Source organism: Rhipicephalus microplus, unplaced genomic scaffold, assembly GCF_043290135.1.
Source record: "Rhipicephalus microplus isolate Deutch F79 unplaced genomic scaffold, USDA_Rmic scaffold_32, whole genome shotgun sequence".
Taxonomy (NCBI): domain Eukaryota; kingdom Metazoa; phylum Arthropoda; class Arachnida; order Ixodida; family Ixodidae; genus Rhipicephalus; species Rhipicephalus microplus.
Window position 1 is genome coordinate 4,881,583 of NW_027464605.1, and position 17,798 is coordinate 4,899,380.

The 17,798-nt window shown below is 47.6% G+C and overlaps 1 protein-coding gene across 3 annotated transcripts in view; it reads left to right on the forward strand.

The window, feature by feature from the left end:
- LOC142786764 (N-chimaerin-like) overlaps window positions 1-17,798 on the forward strand; it is a 60,536-nt gene that overhangs the window by 38,276 nt on the left and 4,462 nt on the right. For all 3 annotated transcript variants that reach the window (XM_075884402.1, XM_075884403.1, XM_075884404.1), the window contains one exon: window positions 12,761-12,866. In XM_075884402.1, the coding sequence (XP_075740517.1) occupies window positions 12,761-12,866 (106 nt within the window). The remainder of the gene's footprint in view (window positions 1-12,760; window positions 12,867-17,798) is intronic.

Consider the following 17,798-nt stretch of genomic DNA (forward strand, 5'->3'; position numbering starts at 1 on the left):
TGGTGTTCGACTGAAGAAGGAGGAGCCCGACAGGGCTTATAACGGCGCCGCAGAGTGCAGGACGTCGCTCTGAACCAACTAAAGGTTTAACCACCACGCTCGTGGTTTGTGAACTCTTAACCTCATGCTGTAAATATTTGTAAATAGTGCCATAAACCTTGTTTGTTTTTCGTATCCCCATCTTGTAAGCGGTCGTTTCCTCAACCCGAAGCTACACCACGCTACCACAGCACCCCGGGATCACAACAACTGGTTGGCATCGGTGGGATTCCCGACAACTGGTGATCATCGGTGGGATCACGACAACTGGTGATCAGCGGTGGGATACGACTCAGCACCCCGATCCGCGACAACTGGTGGCAGCGGTGGGATCGCAACAACTGGTTGGCAGCGGAGGGATTCGAAGCTACAAGTGACAACAACAGTCGGCCCAGGAGAAGCAGCTGGCTTGAGACATGGATCACGTATGGGTGAGTGCTTGACTTTTCCTTTGAGTGAACCAGGTTCTAAAAGAGGGTAAATTTTAGAACTGGTAGTTAACTTTGCCGAAAGACTCAGTTTCGCCGTTTCGGAAAGTTATTTTGGAAGTAGCGAGCACTCAGTACGATCATGAACTTACGGGAGCTGCAGAAGCCGGACTTGTTGCTGTTGTGTGAGGAATTGGGGATCAATACAAAGGGTTTGGCACGGAAACCCATAATCATACAAGTCATTAATGATTTGGGGGCTGAGGATGAGGAGCTCAGTGAAGCATGGGACCTCATCAGTCAGAGAAAGAGACTGCAGAAGGAGGAGGAAGAGAGGCGTGAGCGCGAAAGAGAGCGTGAAACAAAAAGACGGGAATCTGAGAGAGAGGAACGTCGCTTAGACCGAGAGCGTGAAACACAAAGACAAGCGCATGAAATCGAGATGCGTAAACTAGAACTCGAGTTGGGAAAGAGGTCGGGTAGCAGTCCCCAGGAAATGATAGCTCTTCCCCACAGGGAGGCCGAGTTCAAGATGTCTAAGTACATCCAGCCATACGTGGTGTCAGGGGATATTGGTCTGTACCTGGCAAATTTCGAACGGATGTGTGAGAAAATGTCGTTTGAGCAGGACACCTGGTCCCAAAGGCTACTCACGGTTCTGCCCTGCGAGGCAGCAGAGGTTGTTGCGCGACTCAGCAAGGAGGACGCAGACAACTATGAGAAGGTCAAGGCTTGCCTTCTAAAAAAGTATAGACTTTGCGCAGAGGCCTTTAGACAAAGATTTAGGGGCGCTAGAAAGTCTAAAAGCGAGAGCTATCCCGACTTTTTGTACAAAATGAGAGCGAATTTGACAGAATGGCTTAAAAGCACAGAGTCATACAGTGACAAGAACGCTGTAGTAGAGAGAATTCTATTAGAACAGTTTTTGAATTGTCTCCCAGAGCAGGAAAAAAACTGGTTACTGGACCGGGGTGACATAAGTTCTGCGACGACAGCTGCTGAACTCGTGGAGGAGTATGCGTCGCGACGATATTTTAGCAATAACCTGGGTGCAGATGGAGCCCACAATTCCAAGCCAAATTCAAGTAAAGGTTACGTAAAACATTTTTCGAGCTCTCGACATGAAAAAGGGGAAGGAAGTGTTTCTTCTAACAAATTTCAAAAGAAGGACGATGGTGAACCTGGCGAAAAAGGGCAAAACGCGGGAAAAGCGAAAAATGCTTTTGAGGTTAAGAAACCGTTCACTTGCTTCAAGTGTAATGAGACTGGTCACATAGCCGCGAACTGCCGAAGGGAAAAGATGGCGTTTTCATTTGTCAGTGACTGCGAAGAAAACATGAGGTTACTGGAGCCTTACATGCATGACCTGGTGGTGAATGGAAAGCCATGCAAAGTGCTGCGTGACTCGGCAGCAACAATGGATGTTGTCCACCCGTCGTTTGTGTCACCATCCGACTACACAGGACAGTGCTCGTGGATCCGCCAGGTGGTGGAAGAGCAGAGCGTATGCTTGCCTGTCGCAACCGTTGTAATTGAGGGCCCCTTTGGTAAACTAACAACTGAGGCAGCAGTTTCAGAAAAACTCCCTAAATTTTATCCGTACTTGTTCTCAAACAAATCGGATATGTTATTGCGAGAGAAGGGCATTCTCTTCGGTGACAGGGTAGTTCAAGCGTTAACCCGTTCGAAGGTGCGAAAATTGGCAACTCAGCTATCCTCGGAGCCAGATAGTACTGAGGAAGCGCATGACGTAACAGTGGTGCAAACAGAGGAAGACATTTCAGGCAACCGTGGCAGCGAGGCACCAGAGATCGGTCAGCCGGAGAAGGAATCTCGTGATAATGAACTTGAGTGTGCGTTACTGCCACCAGCATCAAATAGCTTTACTTTACTTCTGAGTGCAAACAGGGATAACTTGGCCACTGAGCAATTAGAGGATGCCACCATTCAGGAGATTAGAGAGCGCCAAAGAACGAGTAAACAGGCCAGGAAAAATATTTCTTTCCATCTGAAGAATGGCGTGTTGTATCGCTCATACAGGGATAAGCGCGGAGTGGAACGAGACCAACTAGTCGTTCCCCAGAAATATCGCGCAGATCTGCTCAAACTTTCACATGGCAGTTCGTGGGCGTGTCACCTTGGACACAGAAAAACTAAGCTGAGGCTATTACAAGAGTATTACTGGCCTGGCTGTTTCAAAGACGTGGAAAATTTTGTGCGGTCGTGCGACACATGCCAGCGAGTTGGAAAGGCGCAGGATAAGTGTAAAGCACCTATGGTGTTAGTGCCGATCATTACCGAGCCGTTTCAACGGTTAGTGATCGATATAGTGGGACCACTCCCTGTGACAAAGACAGGATGTCGTCACATTCTAACTATGTTATGCCCAGCCACTAAATTTCCTGAGGCAGTGGCACTGCGTGAGGTTACGTCACAGAGTGTTGTGGATTCCCTGTTGTCCGTCTTTTCGCGAGTAGGGTTTCCTACAGAAATACAGAGTGACCAGGGCAGCGTATTCACTAGTGTCCTCACGACCTCTTTTTTCGAACGATGTGGCATAAAAATAGTGCACAGCTCTATTCATCACCCTCAGAGCAATAGCGTAGAAAGATGGCATTCCGTCCTGAAGCGCGTCCTTCGAGGATTGTGTTACGAGAACAAACGAGACTGGGATGCATGCCTCCCAGCGGCACTTTTTGCTTTGCGGACGGTACCCCACGAATCCACTGGTTTTAGCCCCGCCGAGTTGGTGTACGGTAGGTCATTGCGCTCACCTTTGAGAATGGTGCGCGAAGCGTGGGAAGGACACGGAGAAGATCCGACCGTGGTAAAGTTCATTCTCAATCTACTGGAGCGGCTATATAAGGCCAAAGAACTTGTGGAGGTCAGCATGAAGTCAGCCCAGGCCCGATCAAAAGTTTACTATGATAGAACAGCTCGTCAACGAACTTTCAATATAGGGGACCGGGTCATGTTGTTAAAAGCGTCAAGGCAGAACAGGCTCGAAGTACAGTGGGAAGGGCCTGCGGAAGTAGTTGCAAAGCTATCTATGACCAACTACGCAGTGAAAATTCCAGGTAGACGTAAAGAGGTACGCATTTATCATTGCAACCTAATGAAGCCTTATGTGCAAAGAGAGGCTGTGGTGAATATGACCCTGAATCTTCCTGAGGAGATGGAGGACAACTTTGTTTGTCTAAATGGAGGGAAAGGCAGCGCTAAAGAACTCCTTAATAAAACTAAGCAAAGAAAGGAACTAAAAGAATCCCAGCTTTCGGATCTTTGCGGGCTGATAGGAGAGTTTGACGACTGCTTTGTTGACAAGCCGGGTCGGACTGATTTTACTGAGCACGACATTGAGTTGACTTCCGAGGAACCCGTGAGGTCCAATTGTTATCGTTTATCTCCACGACAGAAAGATATTCTCGATAAAGAAGTAAAGCGCATGCTGGAGTTAGGAGTAATTAAACCCTCAGAGAGCGAATATGCTTCTCCAATGATCTTGGTAGAAGCTCCGGGCAAAGACCCGAGACCTGTAGTTGACTATCGAAAGTTAAATGCTCTCACAAAGGATCAGGTGTATCCGATTCCGAACATTGAAGAGAGAGTGGAACAGGTTAGTCGAGCAGCTTACGTGACTACGTTGGACCTTACTCGAGGTTACTGGCAAGTGCCGCTCACTGAGCGAGCCAGCCGATACGCAGCTTTCGTTACTCCCGCGGGCAGCTATCAACCCACTATGATGAGCTTCGGTCTCAAAAATGCTCCGTTTTGTTTTTCCCGCCTTATGGACAAGGTTTTAAAGGGCTGCGAGGCTTTTGCTGTACCTTACTTGGATGACATCGCTGTATTCTCCGATGCCTGGGTGGATCATTTGATGCATTTAAGGGAGGTGCTCGGCCGGTTGCGTCAAGCAGGGCTTACCGTAAAGGCTGAGAAGTGTTGTCTTGCGAGAGCAACCGTCGACTACTTAGGTCACAACGTAGGACAAGGTTTCAGGAAACCCTGCGAGCTAAAGATCTCAGCAGTAGCTGACTATCCCCGGCCAATAACAAAGACCGACGTCAGGGCGTTTCTAGGACTCACAGGCTACTACAATCATTACATCCGAGATTATTCCACGTTGGCAAGTCCTTTGACCGATGCTCTCCGCGGGACAGAGCCTACGAAGGTGGCCTGGGATGAAAAGAAAGAAACCGCCTTCTTAAAACTGAAGGCAGCATTGATCAGCCGTCCAGTCTTGAAAGCTCCTGATTACGACCGCGAATTCACGGTCCAATGTGATGCTAGCGATCGAGGTCTAGGAGCCGTTCTATGTCAGAAGGATGACGATGGTAAAGAACATCCCGTGCTCTATTTGAGCAGGAAATTGAGTTCTCGTGAGATGGCGTACTGCGCTTCAGAAAAGGAGTGCGCTTGCATTGTGTGGGCCATTCATAAGTTGCAGTGTTACCTCGGAGGTGCTAAATTTACAGTAGAAACAGACCATTGTCCCCTTACCTGGCTGAAAACTGCGACATCGAAGAACAGTCGCCTTTTGAGGTGGAGCTTGATTCTTCAGCAATATCATTTTGATATTAAGTATAAAAAAGGCAAATTGAATGGAAACGCGGACGCGCTCAGCCGCTCTTTCTAAACCATTCTGGAGTGCTCTTGGTGTAACAAAATTGATATTTTAGTTTTTTCGTGCATCGTATGCAAATTTTTAAGGTAGCACGTTTGATTTCTCAGCACAAGTGAATCCTGAGAGTTCTGAGTGTGAGCTTTTGTTAAAGCTAGTAATTAAAATTGGTTTGCTATCCCTCTTTTGGCTTGGTTTGTTCGAAGGGGGCCGAGTGCTTACTTGTACATGTGGTCGAGTATCAGAGATGCTGTCGAAGATTCGGCGATCACCCGGACCATGCCACAAGCGAAGGCCAGTTCTTGGCATTCAACTACTGACCCTTTCGTCGTCCCTGCGAGCAGCAGTGTTGACCGCTGCCCTCCGTGACTCATCTGGCGAGGGGGAAGCTGTTACGACCGCCATCGGTAGGCGCCATGCTGTCGCTGAGAAGCGTAGCCGGGCCGCGTTCCCTCGCCTGGAACCCAGGTTTTCTTGGAACCAGCGTCGAGATCTGACGGGGGAGCGGCGCTCTTTTGACCCTCAAACAAGTAGCCGACTCGCCGAATGCTTATGCCCGCCAGGTATTGTCACTGTTAGCCGGCGGATGAGACGTCACGTCGCCACGAAGCGGTAAGCCGTTCCAGAGGGGACAACAAAGACAGCGTCTTCCTTTGTAGAAACGGCGACCGCCGCCACAAAATGCCCTGCTAATTGAGCAGAGAGGTTGGCGGACCGTTTGATCTCTGCTGTCCGAAGCTTGGGATCCCTCGACCAGTGACACACACGACGAGCAAGAGCCCCTCTGGCGCCACCTTTAAGTGCAGTGATCTTGACTCGAAATTGGCTGTTCACGTGCGCCGTGCCTGCTCGTACCCCTCACCTGTTGTGTGTATGTGATTGGTGTTCGACTGAAGAAGGAGGAGCCCGACAGGGCTTATAACGGCGCCGCAGAGTGCAGGACGTCGCTCTGAACCAACTAAAGGTTTAACCACCACGCTCGTGGTTTGTGAACTCTTAACCTCATGCTGTAAATATTTGTAAATAGTGCCATAAACCTTGTTTGTTTTTCGTATCCCCATCTTGTAAGCGGTCGTTTCCTCAACCCGAAGCTACACCACGCTACCACAGCACCCCGGGATCACAACAACTGGTTGGCATCGGTGGGATTCCCGACAACTGGTGATCATCGGTGGGATCACGACAACTGGTGATCAGCGGTGGGATACGACTCAGCACCCCGATCCGCGACAACTGGTGGCAGCGGTGGGATCGCAACACCGCCCATGGGCTTTTCGATGGCTGAATTACATCGTCGTGTAACATTTCCTCAACTTGCTCTCGGATGGCCTGACGTTCACGTGCTGACACACGATAAGGGCTTTGATGGAGAGGGCGGATGTCTTCTTGTGTTATGATTCGATGCTTTGCCGGAGAAGTGTGTCGGACCTGTGAAGAAGTGGCGAAACAGTCGTCATAACGTCGAAGGAGGTTCTGGAGCAGTTGCTGCTTGCATTGAGGCAAGGAAGGGTTAATGTCGAATGACAGCTGCGAGTTGTGGGTCTGTGGGGTGATGGTCGCTGGATTCGAGAGGGCGGGGGTGTCACTGACTTCCGCGATTTCATCGAGAAAGGCAATGGTCGTGCCTTTGGCCAGGTGACGGTGTTCTTCGCTGAAATTTGTTAGCAGCACTGGGCCCTGTCGATTCCGGAAGTTCGCAATGCCTCTTGCGATTGCGATATCACGGCCAAGCAAAAGCTGTATGTTACCTTCGACGACGCCATGAGCAATTTCGGCAGTACCAGTGGTTACGGAGATTAGGGTCGTTAATCGGGGTGGGACGCTCACGTCATTCTCGAGCACACGGAGGGCTGCGCGATTATGTGGTGCCGAGTATGAATTTATGGCTTCATCCGAGGAAAGTTTGATGGATCTGGACGCCATGTCGATAACCGCGTGATGTTGAGTCAAGAAGTCCATGCCGAGAATGACGTCACGGGAGCACTGTGGGAGCACCAAGAAAGTGGCAAGGTATGTGTGACCATCGAATGTCACCCTTGCAGTACATCGCCCCGATGGGGTGAGGAGGTGGCCTCCCGCTGTGCGGATCTGCGGGCCGTCCCAAGCCGTCTTAACCTTCTTCAGTTGTGCTGTCAATGGCCCGCTGATGACCGAGTAGTCAGCTCCTGTGTCAATCAAGGCAGTTACCGGGTGGCCGTCGATAGATACTTCAAAATCGGTGGCACGTGGGCTGGAGTTGCGCGTTGGTTTTGGGTTCGGGTCACGGCTTCGTCTCGCGGCTTGGGTTGTTGTGCGTTGTCGTCGTCGTAGATGATGTGCTGTCGTCATATATGGTCGTCGGTGGAGGGTCTTCAGCTTTTCCTCTTGAAGCAACCTCACCTCCAAAGGTTGCTGGTTTTAGTTTCCCCTACGGGGGCTTGGGGACCTTCTTCGTTCGTTGTTGCTGCGGTTCGGTGACGTGAAGCGTGGGGATGGCGGTGATGGAGAACGGCTGGACAAGTACTCTGTATGGCGCAAGTAGTCTTCGATTGCCGGAGGTCGTTGTCCAGGGTGTGGCCTTGGTGCCTGAGATGAGAAGCCATGCAGTCCCATCCGCCTGTAGGGGCAGTGTCGAAGAATGTGGCCGGCCTCACCGCAGTGAAAGCATAGGGGACGGTCGTCGGGAGTTCTCCAGGTGTCGCATTTTCTTTGGCTCGGGCGTCTCTCGTACGTAGGGTGGGCGGGTAAGGGCGGACGGCTACTTGTTGCTGCAGCGTACCGTCGAGGACTGGGCTCGTTTCGTCGGGGTGGCCTAGTGTTCACTGCAGTGGCGTAAGTCATTGCTTCGGCCTCTGTTCGAGTCATCGCTGATGAAGAGCCAAGCGCCTGCTGGACTTCATCACGCACTATGTCCAAGAGAGATGCTCCTTGGGGGGGCTGGGGGGTAGGAGGTAGCAATCGGCGTAGTTCTTCCTTAACCACTTCTCGAATAGCTTCCCGCAGATCGTTGGTGGTTAGCCCACCTCGAATCGGTTCCGAGTAGAGCGAGCTGAGCTGAAACGGGCGGTTGTATTGCCGAGTCCGGGCGTCCAGGGTCCTTTCTATGGTGTGCGCTTCTTCAGTAAATTCGGCGACTGTTTTAGGAGGGTTCCTTATGAGACCGGCGAAAAGCGACTCCTTCAGCCCTCGCATTAGGTATCCGACCTATTTTTCTTCGGTCATGTCTTGGTCCGCTCGCCTAAAAAGACATTTCATTTCTTCGACGTACACGTTTAGGGTCTCATTGGGCTGTTGGGTCCTCGATTCTAGCAGCAGCTCGGCCCTTTCTTTTCGCATGATGCTGGTGAAGGTCCTGAGCAACACATTCTTCAGAAATTTCCAGGGGGTCAGTGTGGTCTCATGGTTTTCATACCACGTTTGGGCGGGGCCGTCCAGGGAAAAGTAAACGTATCGCAGCTTCATTTCTTCATCCCACCTGTTAATGGTAGCCACACGCTCGAATTGGTCGAGCCATTCTTCTGGGTCTTCAGCGGCATAACCATGGAAAGTTGGGGGCACCCACGGCTGCTGCAGCATGACAGGGGTAGGTGATTGCGGGGTGCTCATGGTGGCTGTGGAAGCGTCCTTTCGTAGTCGCGTGGGGTCTGGTAGCGGTCCCAGCTCAGGTGGCAGGTTTCGGAGGCGGCGACTGCTTCGAGTATCTGTGTCTTCAGCGTCCTCGTTCTCTGCAGTGGCTGTTTTAAGGTCGTTTTTGTGCATACCCAGCACCTCCACCAGATGTCACGTAAGAGTGAGGGTAGTCCGAAGACAGGAGACCGGGAGGTTAGTAGAAATAGAAGGAGATCCGTTTATTTGGCGGACTTGCGCCCACTAAAGGAAAACAGACACACCGGCTTAGCGGGAGGCGAACAGCGTGTTCGACGGCCGTCGGGGAACAGAATGTCCCACTGGAACGCAAGGCGCGTTCACCATCCGAGATACAGTCGCCGTAGCGTCTGGCGCTATCTCGTTATCAACGAATGGTCGACGTGCGGGCCATGATCTTCGCAAATGAATCGCGGTGCATCCTGGACCACGATGAGGCCGCGTGCCGGCGGTATCGGCATGCGGAACACTATCCGCAATACGCCTCGCGGCAATATAGTATTGCAAAGGTTTTTCCATGGCTTGTGGAAAATGATGTGTTCCCAGATTTTATTTCATTTCAAACTGAGCCCAAATTACCAATCAATTATTCATAATAATCTAATTCAAAAGAAACTGTGTGGTGAAAGAAAACAGAAACGTTGGTGCAGATATATCTCTCTCACATCTTTTCCTAAAATCTGTAAAGCCGAGACAGCACTCAGATACAAAACCAAACTTCGGCTTATAAACCTCTAGTGTTCTCGTAAAGCCTTTTCACTTGCTTAGTGTCCTGCTTAGTTGTATGTTGCAGTTATCATGCTCCTTACAGAACATGCAATGCATTTAAATGCCATTATAACTATAAACTGCTTTAGACATGAGCCTACCTTCTGTTGTGCTTTGTGCTATCAATGTAGAAGCTAATATTTACAGAAAGCAAATAAAAAATGTTGTTGGTCCCTCTGTCTTATGAATTGGTATAGCGGGAAACTTAAATGCACCTTCATATAAGCAGTGTAATGTTTACCGAATGTCTAGAACTTTCACATTACTATAGGTGCTTAGCCAGTATGGTACTATTTAACATGAATGCACTCCTGTTGGCAGTGTGGGGCAGATCTCCATCCCCACGACTAATGTTGATAACTACAACCTGCAACATTAGCATGGTCACTTATCATCATATCTGCATCACTAAAGAAATTGGCAGATCCCACGTACAGTGGGAATTGATGATATGCGAAGCACGATTGAGAAATGTTGATGTGTCACTTTAAAATCAGTACAATGTTATGAGGTGGAGGTAAATGATGCCGTACATGTCTTCTGTGTCATGATTATTATGTTTGGATATGTGGTTTACTTTCGTAATCTATTCCCATCACGTGATACCAAATTTAGTATATGTGGAGCTAGCGAAATGGTTGTGAGCATGCTATGAGCATGGTATGTTGTCATGTTATTACATGGTACATGTGTCAGGATTAGTATAATGTTTGCACCAGCCATATATTTCGCCATTCATTGACATCACATAACACCAAATTTGGTATATGTGGAGCTAGCAAAACGGCCGCGAGCGCATCATGAAGGGCTCAATATACTCCAATGTAGCGTTGACGCGCGCGCAGGCTGGGCACAGCGACGCTACGTTAGCAAAACCCGAGCACTATATAGTCTGACGACAGGTGCAACCGGCACGACCAGCGTCCGTCGACGAGGCCCGACGGCAGCCGGTGCGAAATGTGACATGCTGCATTTCGTGCCGATGCGTTACGCAGACAACACTGCGTCTCTCTTTTTCATGACGGAGGGACGCCGAGCGTGCTGAAACGTGCGTGTGTCAAAGCGACGCAGCGCGGCGCATGCCTGCGAGTATTTGGCAGGACTGGCGCTTGGTGTGGCAATGCCGACGTGTCGCGACGAAATAAATGTCGGCGAGCCCGCACATCGTGGCACATATAAATGTATTGGCACCTTGTATGTGGCATGTATCAATGTTCTTATACAACACACATCTCATGATTATCATGTTTTCACCAGTCACATACCTTCGTCATCCATTCACGCACCGTAATACCAAATTTGGTACATGTGACGCTAGAGAAATGGCCCCGAGCGCATCGTGAGCGTGGCATGTAGTCATGTTGTTAAATGACACGCATATGATGAGTTTCATGTTAGGGTCTGTCGCTTGTGTTCGCCATGCTATCATGTCATGCCATGCCATACCGGTTTTGCAACATGCCATGTGAACGAAACCATCGTGACAGCTGCAGGACCATAAAATGTAAATTGTGATATTCATGACATACATGTCATGGTTTTCATTTATGACTAGTCAAATAGGCTGTTCATACAGTCATGTTATGCCATACCAAGTTTGGTATTGATACCATTATCGGCCCGTCGCGGTGGTCTAGTGGCTAAGGTACTCGGCTGCTGACCCGCAGGTCGCTGGATCGAATCCCGGCTGCGGCGGCTGCATTCCCGATGGAGGTGGAAATGTTGTAGGCCCGTGTGCTCAGATTTGGGTGTACCTTGAAGAACCCCACGTGGTCTAAATTTCCAGAGCACTTCACTACTGCGTCTCTCATAAAATATGGTGGTTTTGGGACGTTGCACCCCACATATCAATCAATTGATACCATTATCGAAACAACCAGGAGAGGTAAAGGTCATAGGCGGCTACATAGATGAATGGATACATACATACATACATACATACATACATACATACATACATACATACATACATACATACATACATACATACATACATACATACATACATACATACATGCGCTCAAAGTCACCGAAGTTCGCTAAGAAATGCCTCGCATTTAAAAAAATGTGGGTCAATGATTACCTTGTATTTCTCGTGCTGTGTCAAGTTGGTGAGTGGCTTCCTGGAGGTAGGTTACTTTGGTGAAAATATAATCACTATTAAGGCTGCAAGTTGGGTTGCAATGCACTCAGTTTCAAGAACGAAACAGGCAGAATTTGTGGTTCTAGCCTTGAATGCGCGCAAGCGTTGAAAGCTGCACTACACAGGCAATGAGGCATCATATGCTAGTACTACTGCACTAAATGTATAGCAGTAACTGTGTTGTAACCGAATCAAATCACCGTGTGCATATTTTGTGCCAATAGCCTCTACTTCTCTAAGACTACGGAAATAGCATCCTGGCGATGCTCGTCAGTGTAATCACGTGGCCTCTGAGATTTGGCACTCTGAATCCTGTAGGCCATGGTCATGATGCAGGCCATTTTGCTTCACCGTTCCTGGATGGTGGCACCGCCCTTGCAAATGAAGAGTGCACTTAGAGGGAGCCAACATGAGTGATAGAAGGCATGTTTTTGGAGCTCTGCACGTGTATGCCAATAGCCCATCGGGTGCTGCACCCTGCACTTATTATCGTGGGCAAAGAAGTTGTGGGTTCAATTCCTACCCAGTGGAAGTTCTTCTTCTTGCATTTTGCAATAGTAGTCTGTTCGTGTTCACTTACCCCCAAATTTAAAAACGCTGCTTGACTTGAACTTAACTTCCCGCAGACTTTAATGCAACACAAACGTGTTTCGGACGCGCTGTCTTTAGGCAGTGCCAAGGCAGCATGAACGCACAGATGCGTTTCAAACGCGCGGCATTCAACGTGGTTTGAAGTCAAACTCAAGTCAAGGAGCGTTTCTGAATACGGGGGTTACTGATGTCACAGTGGAAATAAAGTCGCTAAAGTCTTGATGGGCCTCAGCATAAAACACCCTCAAGTTAAAATAAAGAAGATTGCCATGGCTATGACTTGCCGTGACAATATAAGGCACATGCATTACTCTAGTTTACAAATATTTTAAAATTCATTAGGTCCTTCTGGCAGTCCTGACTTATCATGCGGAAGATATGGTAATACCATACTGGCTGGAGAGTGCACCTGCATAAAATACACTTTCAATAACCTATACTGGATCCATTCATACATTGCAAGTCGCGCATAGCTCAAAATCAGTTAGGCTCCCATTTGAGTAAATGAGGCTCTGTCGGTTACACTTGCTATCTTTTTTTCTTTAGAGAGCAACAAAGTGGAGGAAAAGCTGGAAGCCATGAAAGAAGCAGTAAAGTCGTTGCCGCCCGCTCACTACCAGTCGTTGAAGTATCTCATGAGTCATCTGCAAAGGTACTGTGTGTTTCTTCATTTGTTTGTATCGCTAAGCTTTATATCCCACGTAGATTATTTTGAGCCCTGCTAGCAAAACTTCAAACTCTTCAGTATCGCAGGTGGACCCAAGCCCTTGTTTCAGCTGCACATTTTGTGTTATTTGGGTTGTGCATGTGTGTATGTGCATGCACTGAGAACGTATCTTATTTTTTATGATTATCAATCTGGGCTCAACTGTTGTTCTTTTTCACGTGTGAAAAAGTTTACACTGTGTAAAAACTGCGCAACATTGCACTTGCTGGTGTCAAAGTTTCGCCACCAGACGCCTTATTAATATTTGACAAACTTGTCTCATGCGTGAACCTCTCACCAAAATTCTTCCCTGGACACTTTGAGCTTCAAGCTTTTTGCCAAATGCAACCCCCTCGGAGTTGATTTTATTTATTGCAGATTTAAATTCTTCACAGCAGCCTGTTAAAAAAAAAAGAGAGTCATACACGATTGTTTAGTGACCACAACGGGAAAAATAGTTTTTTCATAGGTGTGGATGCATGCATGAATAGCAAAAATAAAAATAGGAAATAAGCCTATATTAATAATTAGAAATGTTCATTAGAGTAAGTACATTTTACAAGCTTAGATTACTGCGTGAACCCGAGTGCTGTCATCTTTGACTACTGAGGAGTCTCATGTCTTTCGGTCAAGTTCTGATTTCTAACTGGTTAGAGATTCCTTGTCTCAACAACCGACATTTAGTGGTTCTGATTTATTTAGCATTCAGGGAGTATTTTGTATTGAAGGAATCGCTGCTCGGCCTCACACTGAAACAGAAAGCCCGGTGTGCACGTCTGTGCAGTGACCACTTTATAGCTGCTGAGTGTGTGCAAGAAAAAAACTGTTCTGTTCTGCGCTCATCACAAAATTCGAAATGTGTCACACCCATTCAGTAACCATGCCATTAGGTTTTCAGAATTTCCGTACCACTTTGCTGTCCTTGTGAAAACCATAAAGCCATTACACTTCACTATGGTATTTTATCAACTTTATTGATGTGTATACATACTTCTTTCAAACTTTTTCCTTTGTGATTTGTTGCATTCTATCTTTATTGTATTTGTAATTTACACCACTGTATGCCATAGTCTGGTGCAAGAATCTAGTCCGTGCGCAAAACATTTCTCAGATGTTGAATAAACTAGACTAAACTAAAGCTAGATTGTTTAAATATGTGGCCCCTGATGGTAATGAAGTTATTTTGCAAGATAGCTTTTGTAGAATAGTATTCGTCGGTATTAACATGCCTCTATAGGACAATTGGGAAAGTAGGAAGGCATTTCACTGCAACTTCAGTGGTCTGTGAGTCATTAGTCCCACTTGTCTCAGAGCTCCCACTTGGTAGATAAGGCTTGTGCTCTAGTCAACTTTATTTTGCTAAATTACATCGTGTCTTAACATAATTGGCACATAATAGTGACTTATTAGCCACTTGATGCTCTTTCATTAGTGTTTACCGTATTTTCACACGTATAACCCGCACCAAAAACCCAAAAATTTCAGTGACAAAGTGGAGGTGCGGATAATACGCGGGTTTTTTCATATAGTGCTGCTTCACAGCAATGCGTGTTGTGCTGTGAAGCCCCTTAACTGTGTAGCGAAGGCTACGAGGCGGTTTCCGCAAATTCGTGTTGCTCCGCAAGTAGCACGGCAGCTTGTGGCCGATTTTGGTTTCGCTTGCTTGCATTATTGAAGTGTTTAGAAAAGCATTTGGGGAGAGACAATTCGATAACTCAGTGTAAAATCTCACTGTCACACCACAAATATATTTTATGGACGTTCGCGAGACAGATAGAGATATTACCAGTACATTTATGTACTACTTTTTGACGCGGTAGCAGGCATGCATTTCGGTTCTGTTGTTTCCAGGGTGCTGTTACAGTGTACAAGAAGGGGTAGTGCTAAGTCGTGGAAGCCTAAGTCGATCTGTTCTGTCACCATGGTTAGCGTACGGCGGCAGTCCTTCACGGCACAGCAAAAGCTTAAGATCATCACCGTCGCCGAGAAGTTCGGAAATCGCGAAGCGGGAAGACGGCACGATGTGGACGACTCCTGCGTGCGACTGTGGAGAAAGAAGAAAGAGAGCCTATAAGCCGCGCACCGCGACCGTAGGTCATTTCGTGGCCCCGAGACCGGTGCCTACCCTGAGCTGGAAACGGAGCTAGTAAAGTTCATCGAAGATGTGAGAAGCAGGGGTCACGCGGTATCGACCGAGATGGCCCAAGTGGAAGCGCGGCGACTTTCGAGAGAGCTAGACCTACCTCACGAGTTCCGTGCGAGCCGCCGATGGCTGCTCCGCTTTATGAGGCAGCAAGGGCTCTCAATCAGACGGCGGACTACTATATGTCAACGCTTGCCGGCTTCTTATGAAGAGAAGCTGCCCAAGTACCAGAGGTATGTAATTGGCCTGCGAAAGCAGCACAATTACATTTTCTCGCAAATCGGCAATGTGGATGAAACTCCTGTTTATTTTGAAATGCTGTTGGACACAACGATTGAGAAGATGGGCAGCAGTTCGGTGAGCATGTTGACCGGCGGGAACACGAAACTGCGCATCACAGTCTTGCTTTGTGCCCTCGCCGACGGCACGCAACTGCGACCGTACGTCATCCTGAAAAGGAAAACTCTACCAAAGATTCATTTGCCTGCCGGTGTGGCGCTGCGCGCACACGAGAACGCGTGGATGAACAGTGACTTGTTGGTGGACTGGATCAAGACGGTATGGGAGAATAGGCCCGATGCGATGCTCGCAAAGAGGTCCATGCTCGTTCTTGACTCGTTCCGCAGCCACATAACTGAAGAAGTGAAGGACCGCCTTTCACGCAACACCGCCGACTTAGTTTTTATACCCGGTGGAATGACGTCAATGTTGCAGCCTCTAGATGTATTGCTTAACAAGCCTTTCAAAGCACATGTCAAGCGCTATTACGCCGAGTGGATGGTCGAAGGCCTCTACGACTTGACGCCAGACAGGACGAGTCCGAAGGCCTGATATTGCCCTATTCTGCAAGTGGATTGTCGAGGCATAGAAAGCGATTCCAGGTGAGAGGGTGCGAAAAAGTTTCAAGAAATGCTGCATTACAAACAAAATGGATGGAACTGAAGATGACCTTGTGCATAATAGTGAGGACTGCGGCTCAAGTGATAGCTCTAGCGAGAGCAGCGACAGTGAATGAATTGTGACTGGCCTTGCAGACAGCGTATTCTGCTTGCTAAATAAAGCTTTTTCTGTCTACATATGTGCTATGTTGCTTGAGCAGTAGCTTTTGTACAGCCTTTCCTGTATATGAAATGTGCGGGCAATACGCGAGGATTTTTTTTTTCTTTCTCGGTGAGCTGAAAGTGGGTGTGCGGATTATTTGCAGGGGCGGGTTATACGCGCAAAAAGACGGTAGCATACAAATTCTGGTATGAACCTTGGTTTTACAGAATTGCTTTTACAGTCCAATCTCGTTATAGCAAACTTCAGATGAATGTTTCTTTTTTAGTGACATTTTCGCGGAGTTCCTCCAAATGTCCATTGGTTTAATGTTCAAATCACGGTGTTAGAAGTATTTTAGGTGGGCCAATGGTGCCTCCAGAAGCGAAGAACTTCTGCCCCGTTTTGCGGCGTAAGTCACTTCGGGGCCGCAAAAGCAACTCGGGGGGAAAAAACCAACTTCTGCCCTCGTTCGACAATGAATGCAAAAGTAAATAAATTAATAAAAGCGGCGAAAAATTACTAGATTTTGATGATACAGCATAGATAGTCATGGAAAATGTTTCATTCACCACATCGAAGGTTCGTGATAGGAGCATATGTTTTCGCATGCACAAACATGAGGTCATGAAATCAAACAGGTGGCGGTAAAGTCCTATGTAATTATGACAGAAGTTAGTTCTTGGTTGAAGTAATGTTTACGTAGTAGTTAGACAAAAATAACTTGTTAGTCGAAGTCTTGCAGTAGAAAAATATAATCTAGATTTTTGTCGCAAGGGTCGCATTTTGATGAAGCTGGCCCAAGTGCTGTGTGATGAGAAGCGTGTGAACTTGAGCTTCTTGGTACGTACCTAAAGTAAAAAAACAGTGCAAAAAAATGAAACGTGAAAGAGACGAAATACCATTCTGCGAAGCCAGTTCATGTTAGAGAACACTACATTGTCGAAAATTACGAAGCCTTTCACTACGGCGTGCCTAATATTCATATCGTGGTTTCAGCACTTAAAACCGTGAATATATTCATTGTTAACAAGCGTAGTTCTCACGCGGGGAGAGGAGAACAGCACATGTAGGTCTATAGAGCTTTTTCAAAGCAAAGGAGCAACTCTCAACTCAAAAACGGCACATTTTATTACAGCTACGTATAGATGCATTTATATCTAAATGGCCACTAACAGGATAGGACAGCACTTCAACTCAAAAGAAAAGCAGTATTGAAGACACGTGTGGAAAACGAAAGCTATGCATTTTGACTTCGAGGTAGCAACTTACTAGGCTAGTTTTGAAAGCTTGCACAACTTTCAAGACTTGTTCGCCTCATTCTGTTTCATTTGTTTGCAATACTGGCACATATGCATCTTACACAATAGTGGAGCACTTGTGCTATCATGTCTACTTTATGTTCTTGTCACACACTTCTAGTGAGGCCCCGCCGATCCAACATCGACGTGCGGCAGACTCGCAGGCTTCCACTTTACGCTTCGGCCTGCGACGCCTGAAAGGCCTCGAAGTGGCACATTTCGAATTTATTTGCGGGTTGGTCGACCCGTGCGGGGTTGCACGTGTGGTGATGTGTGGGCCTGACCGACGCACTCATAGAGCAGACACGGAGTTCGATTACACATAAACAAGCATTTAATTGGAACACTGGCAAAGGCAGGAGTTAAGAAAAATAACAGAGAGGAGTAACACTGATA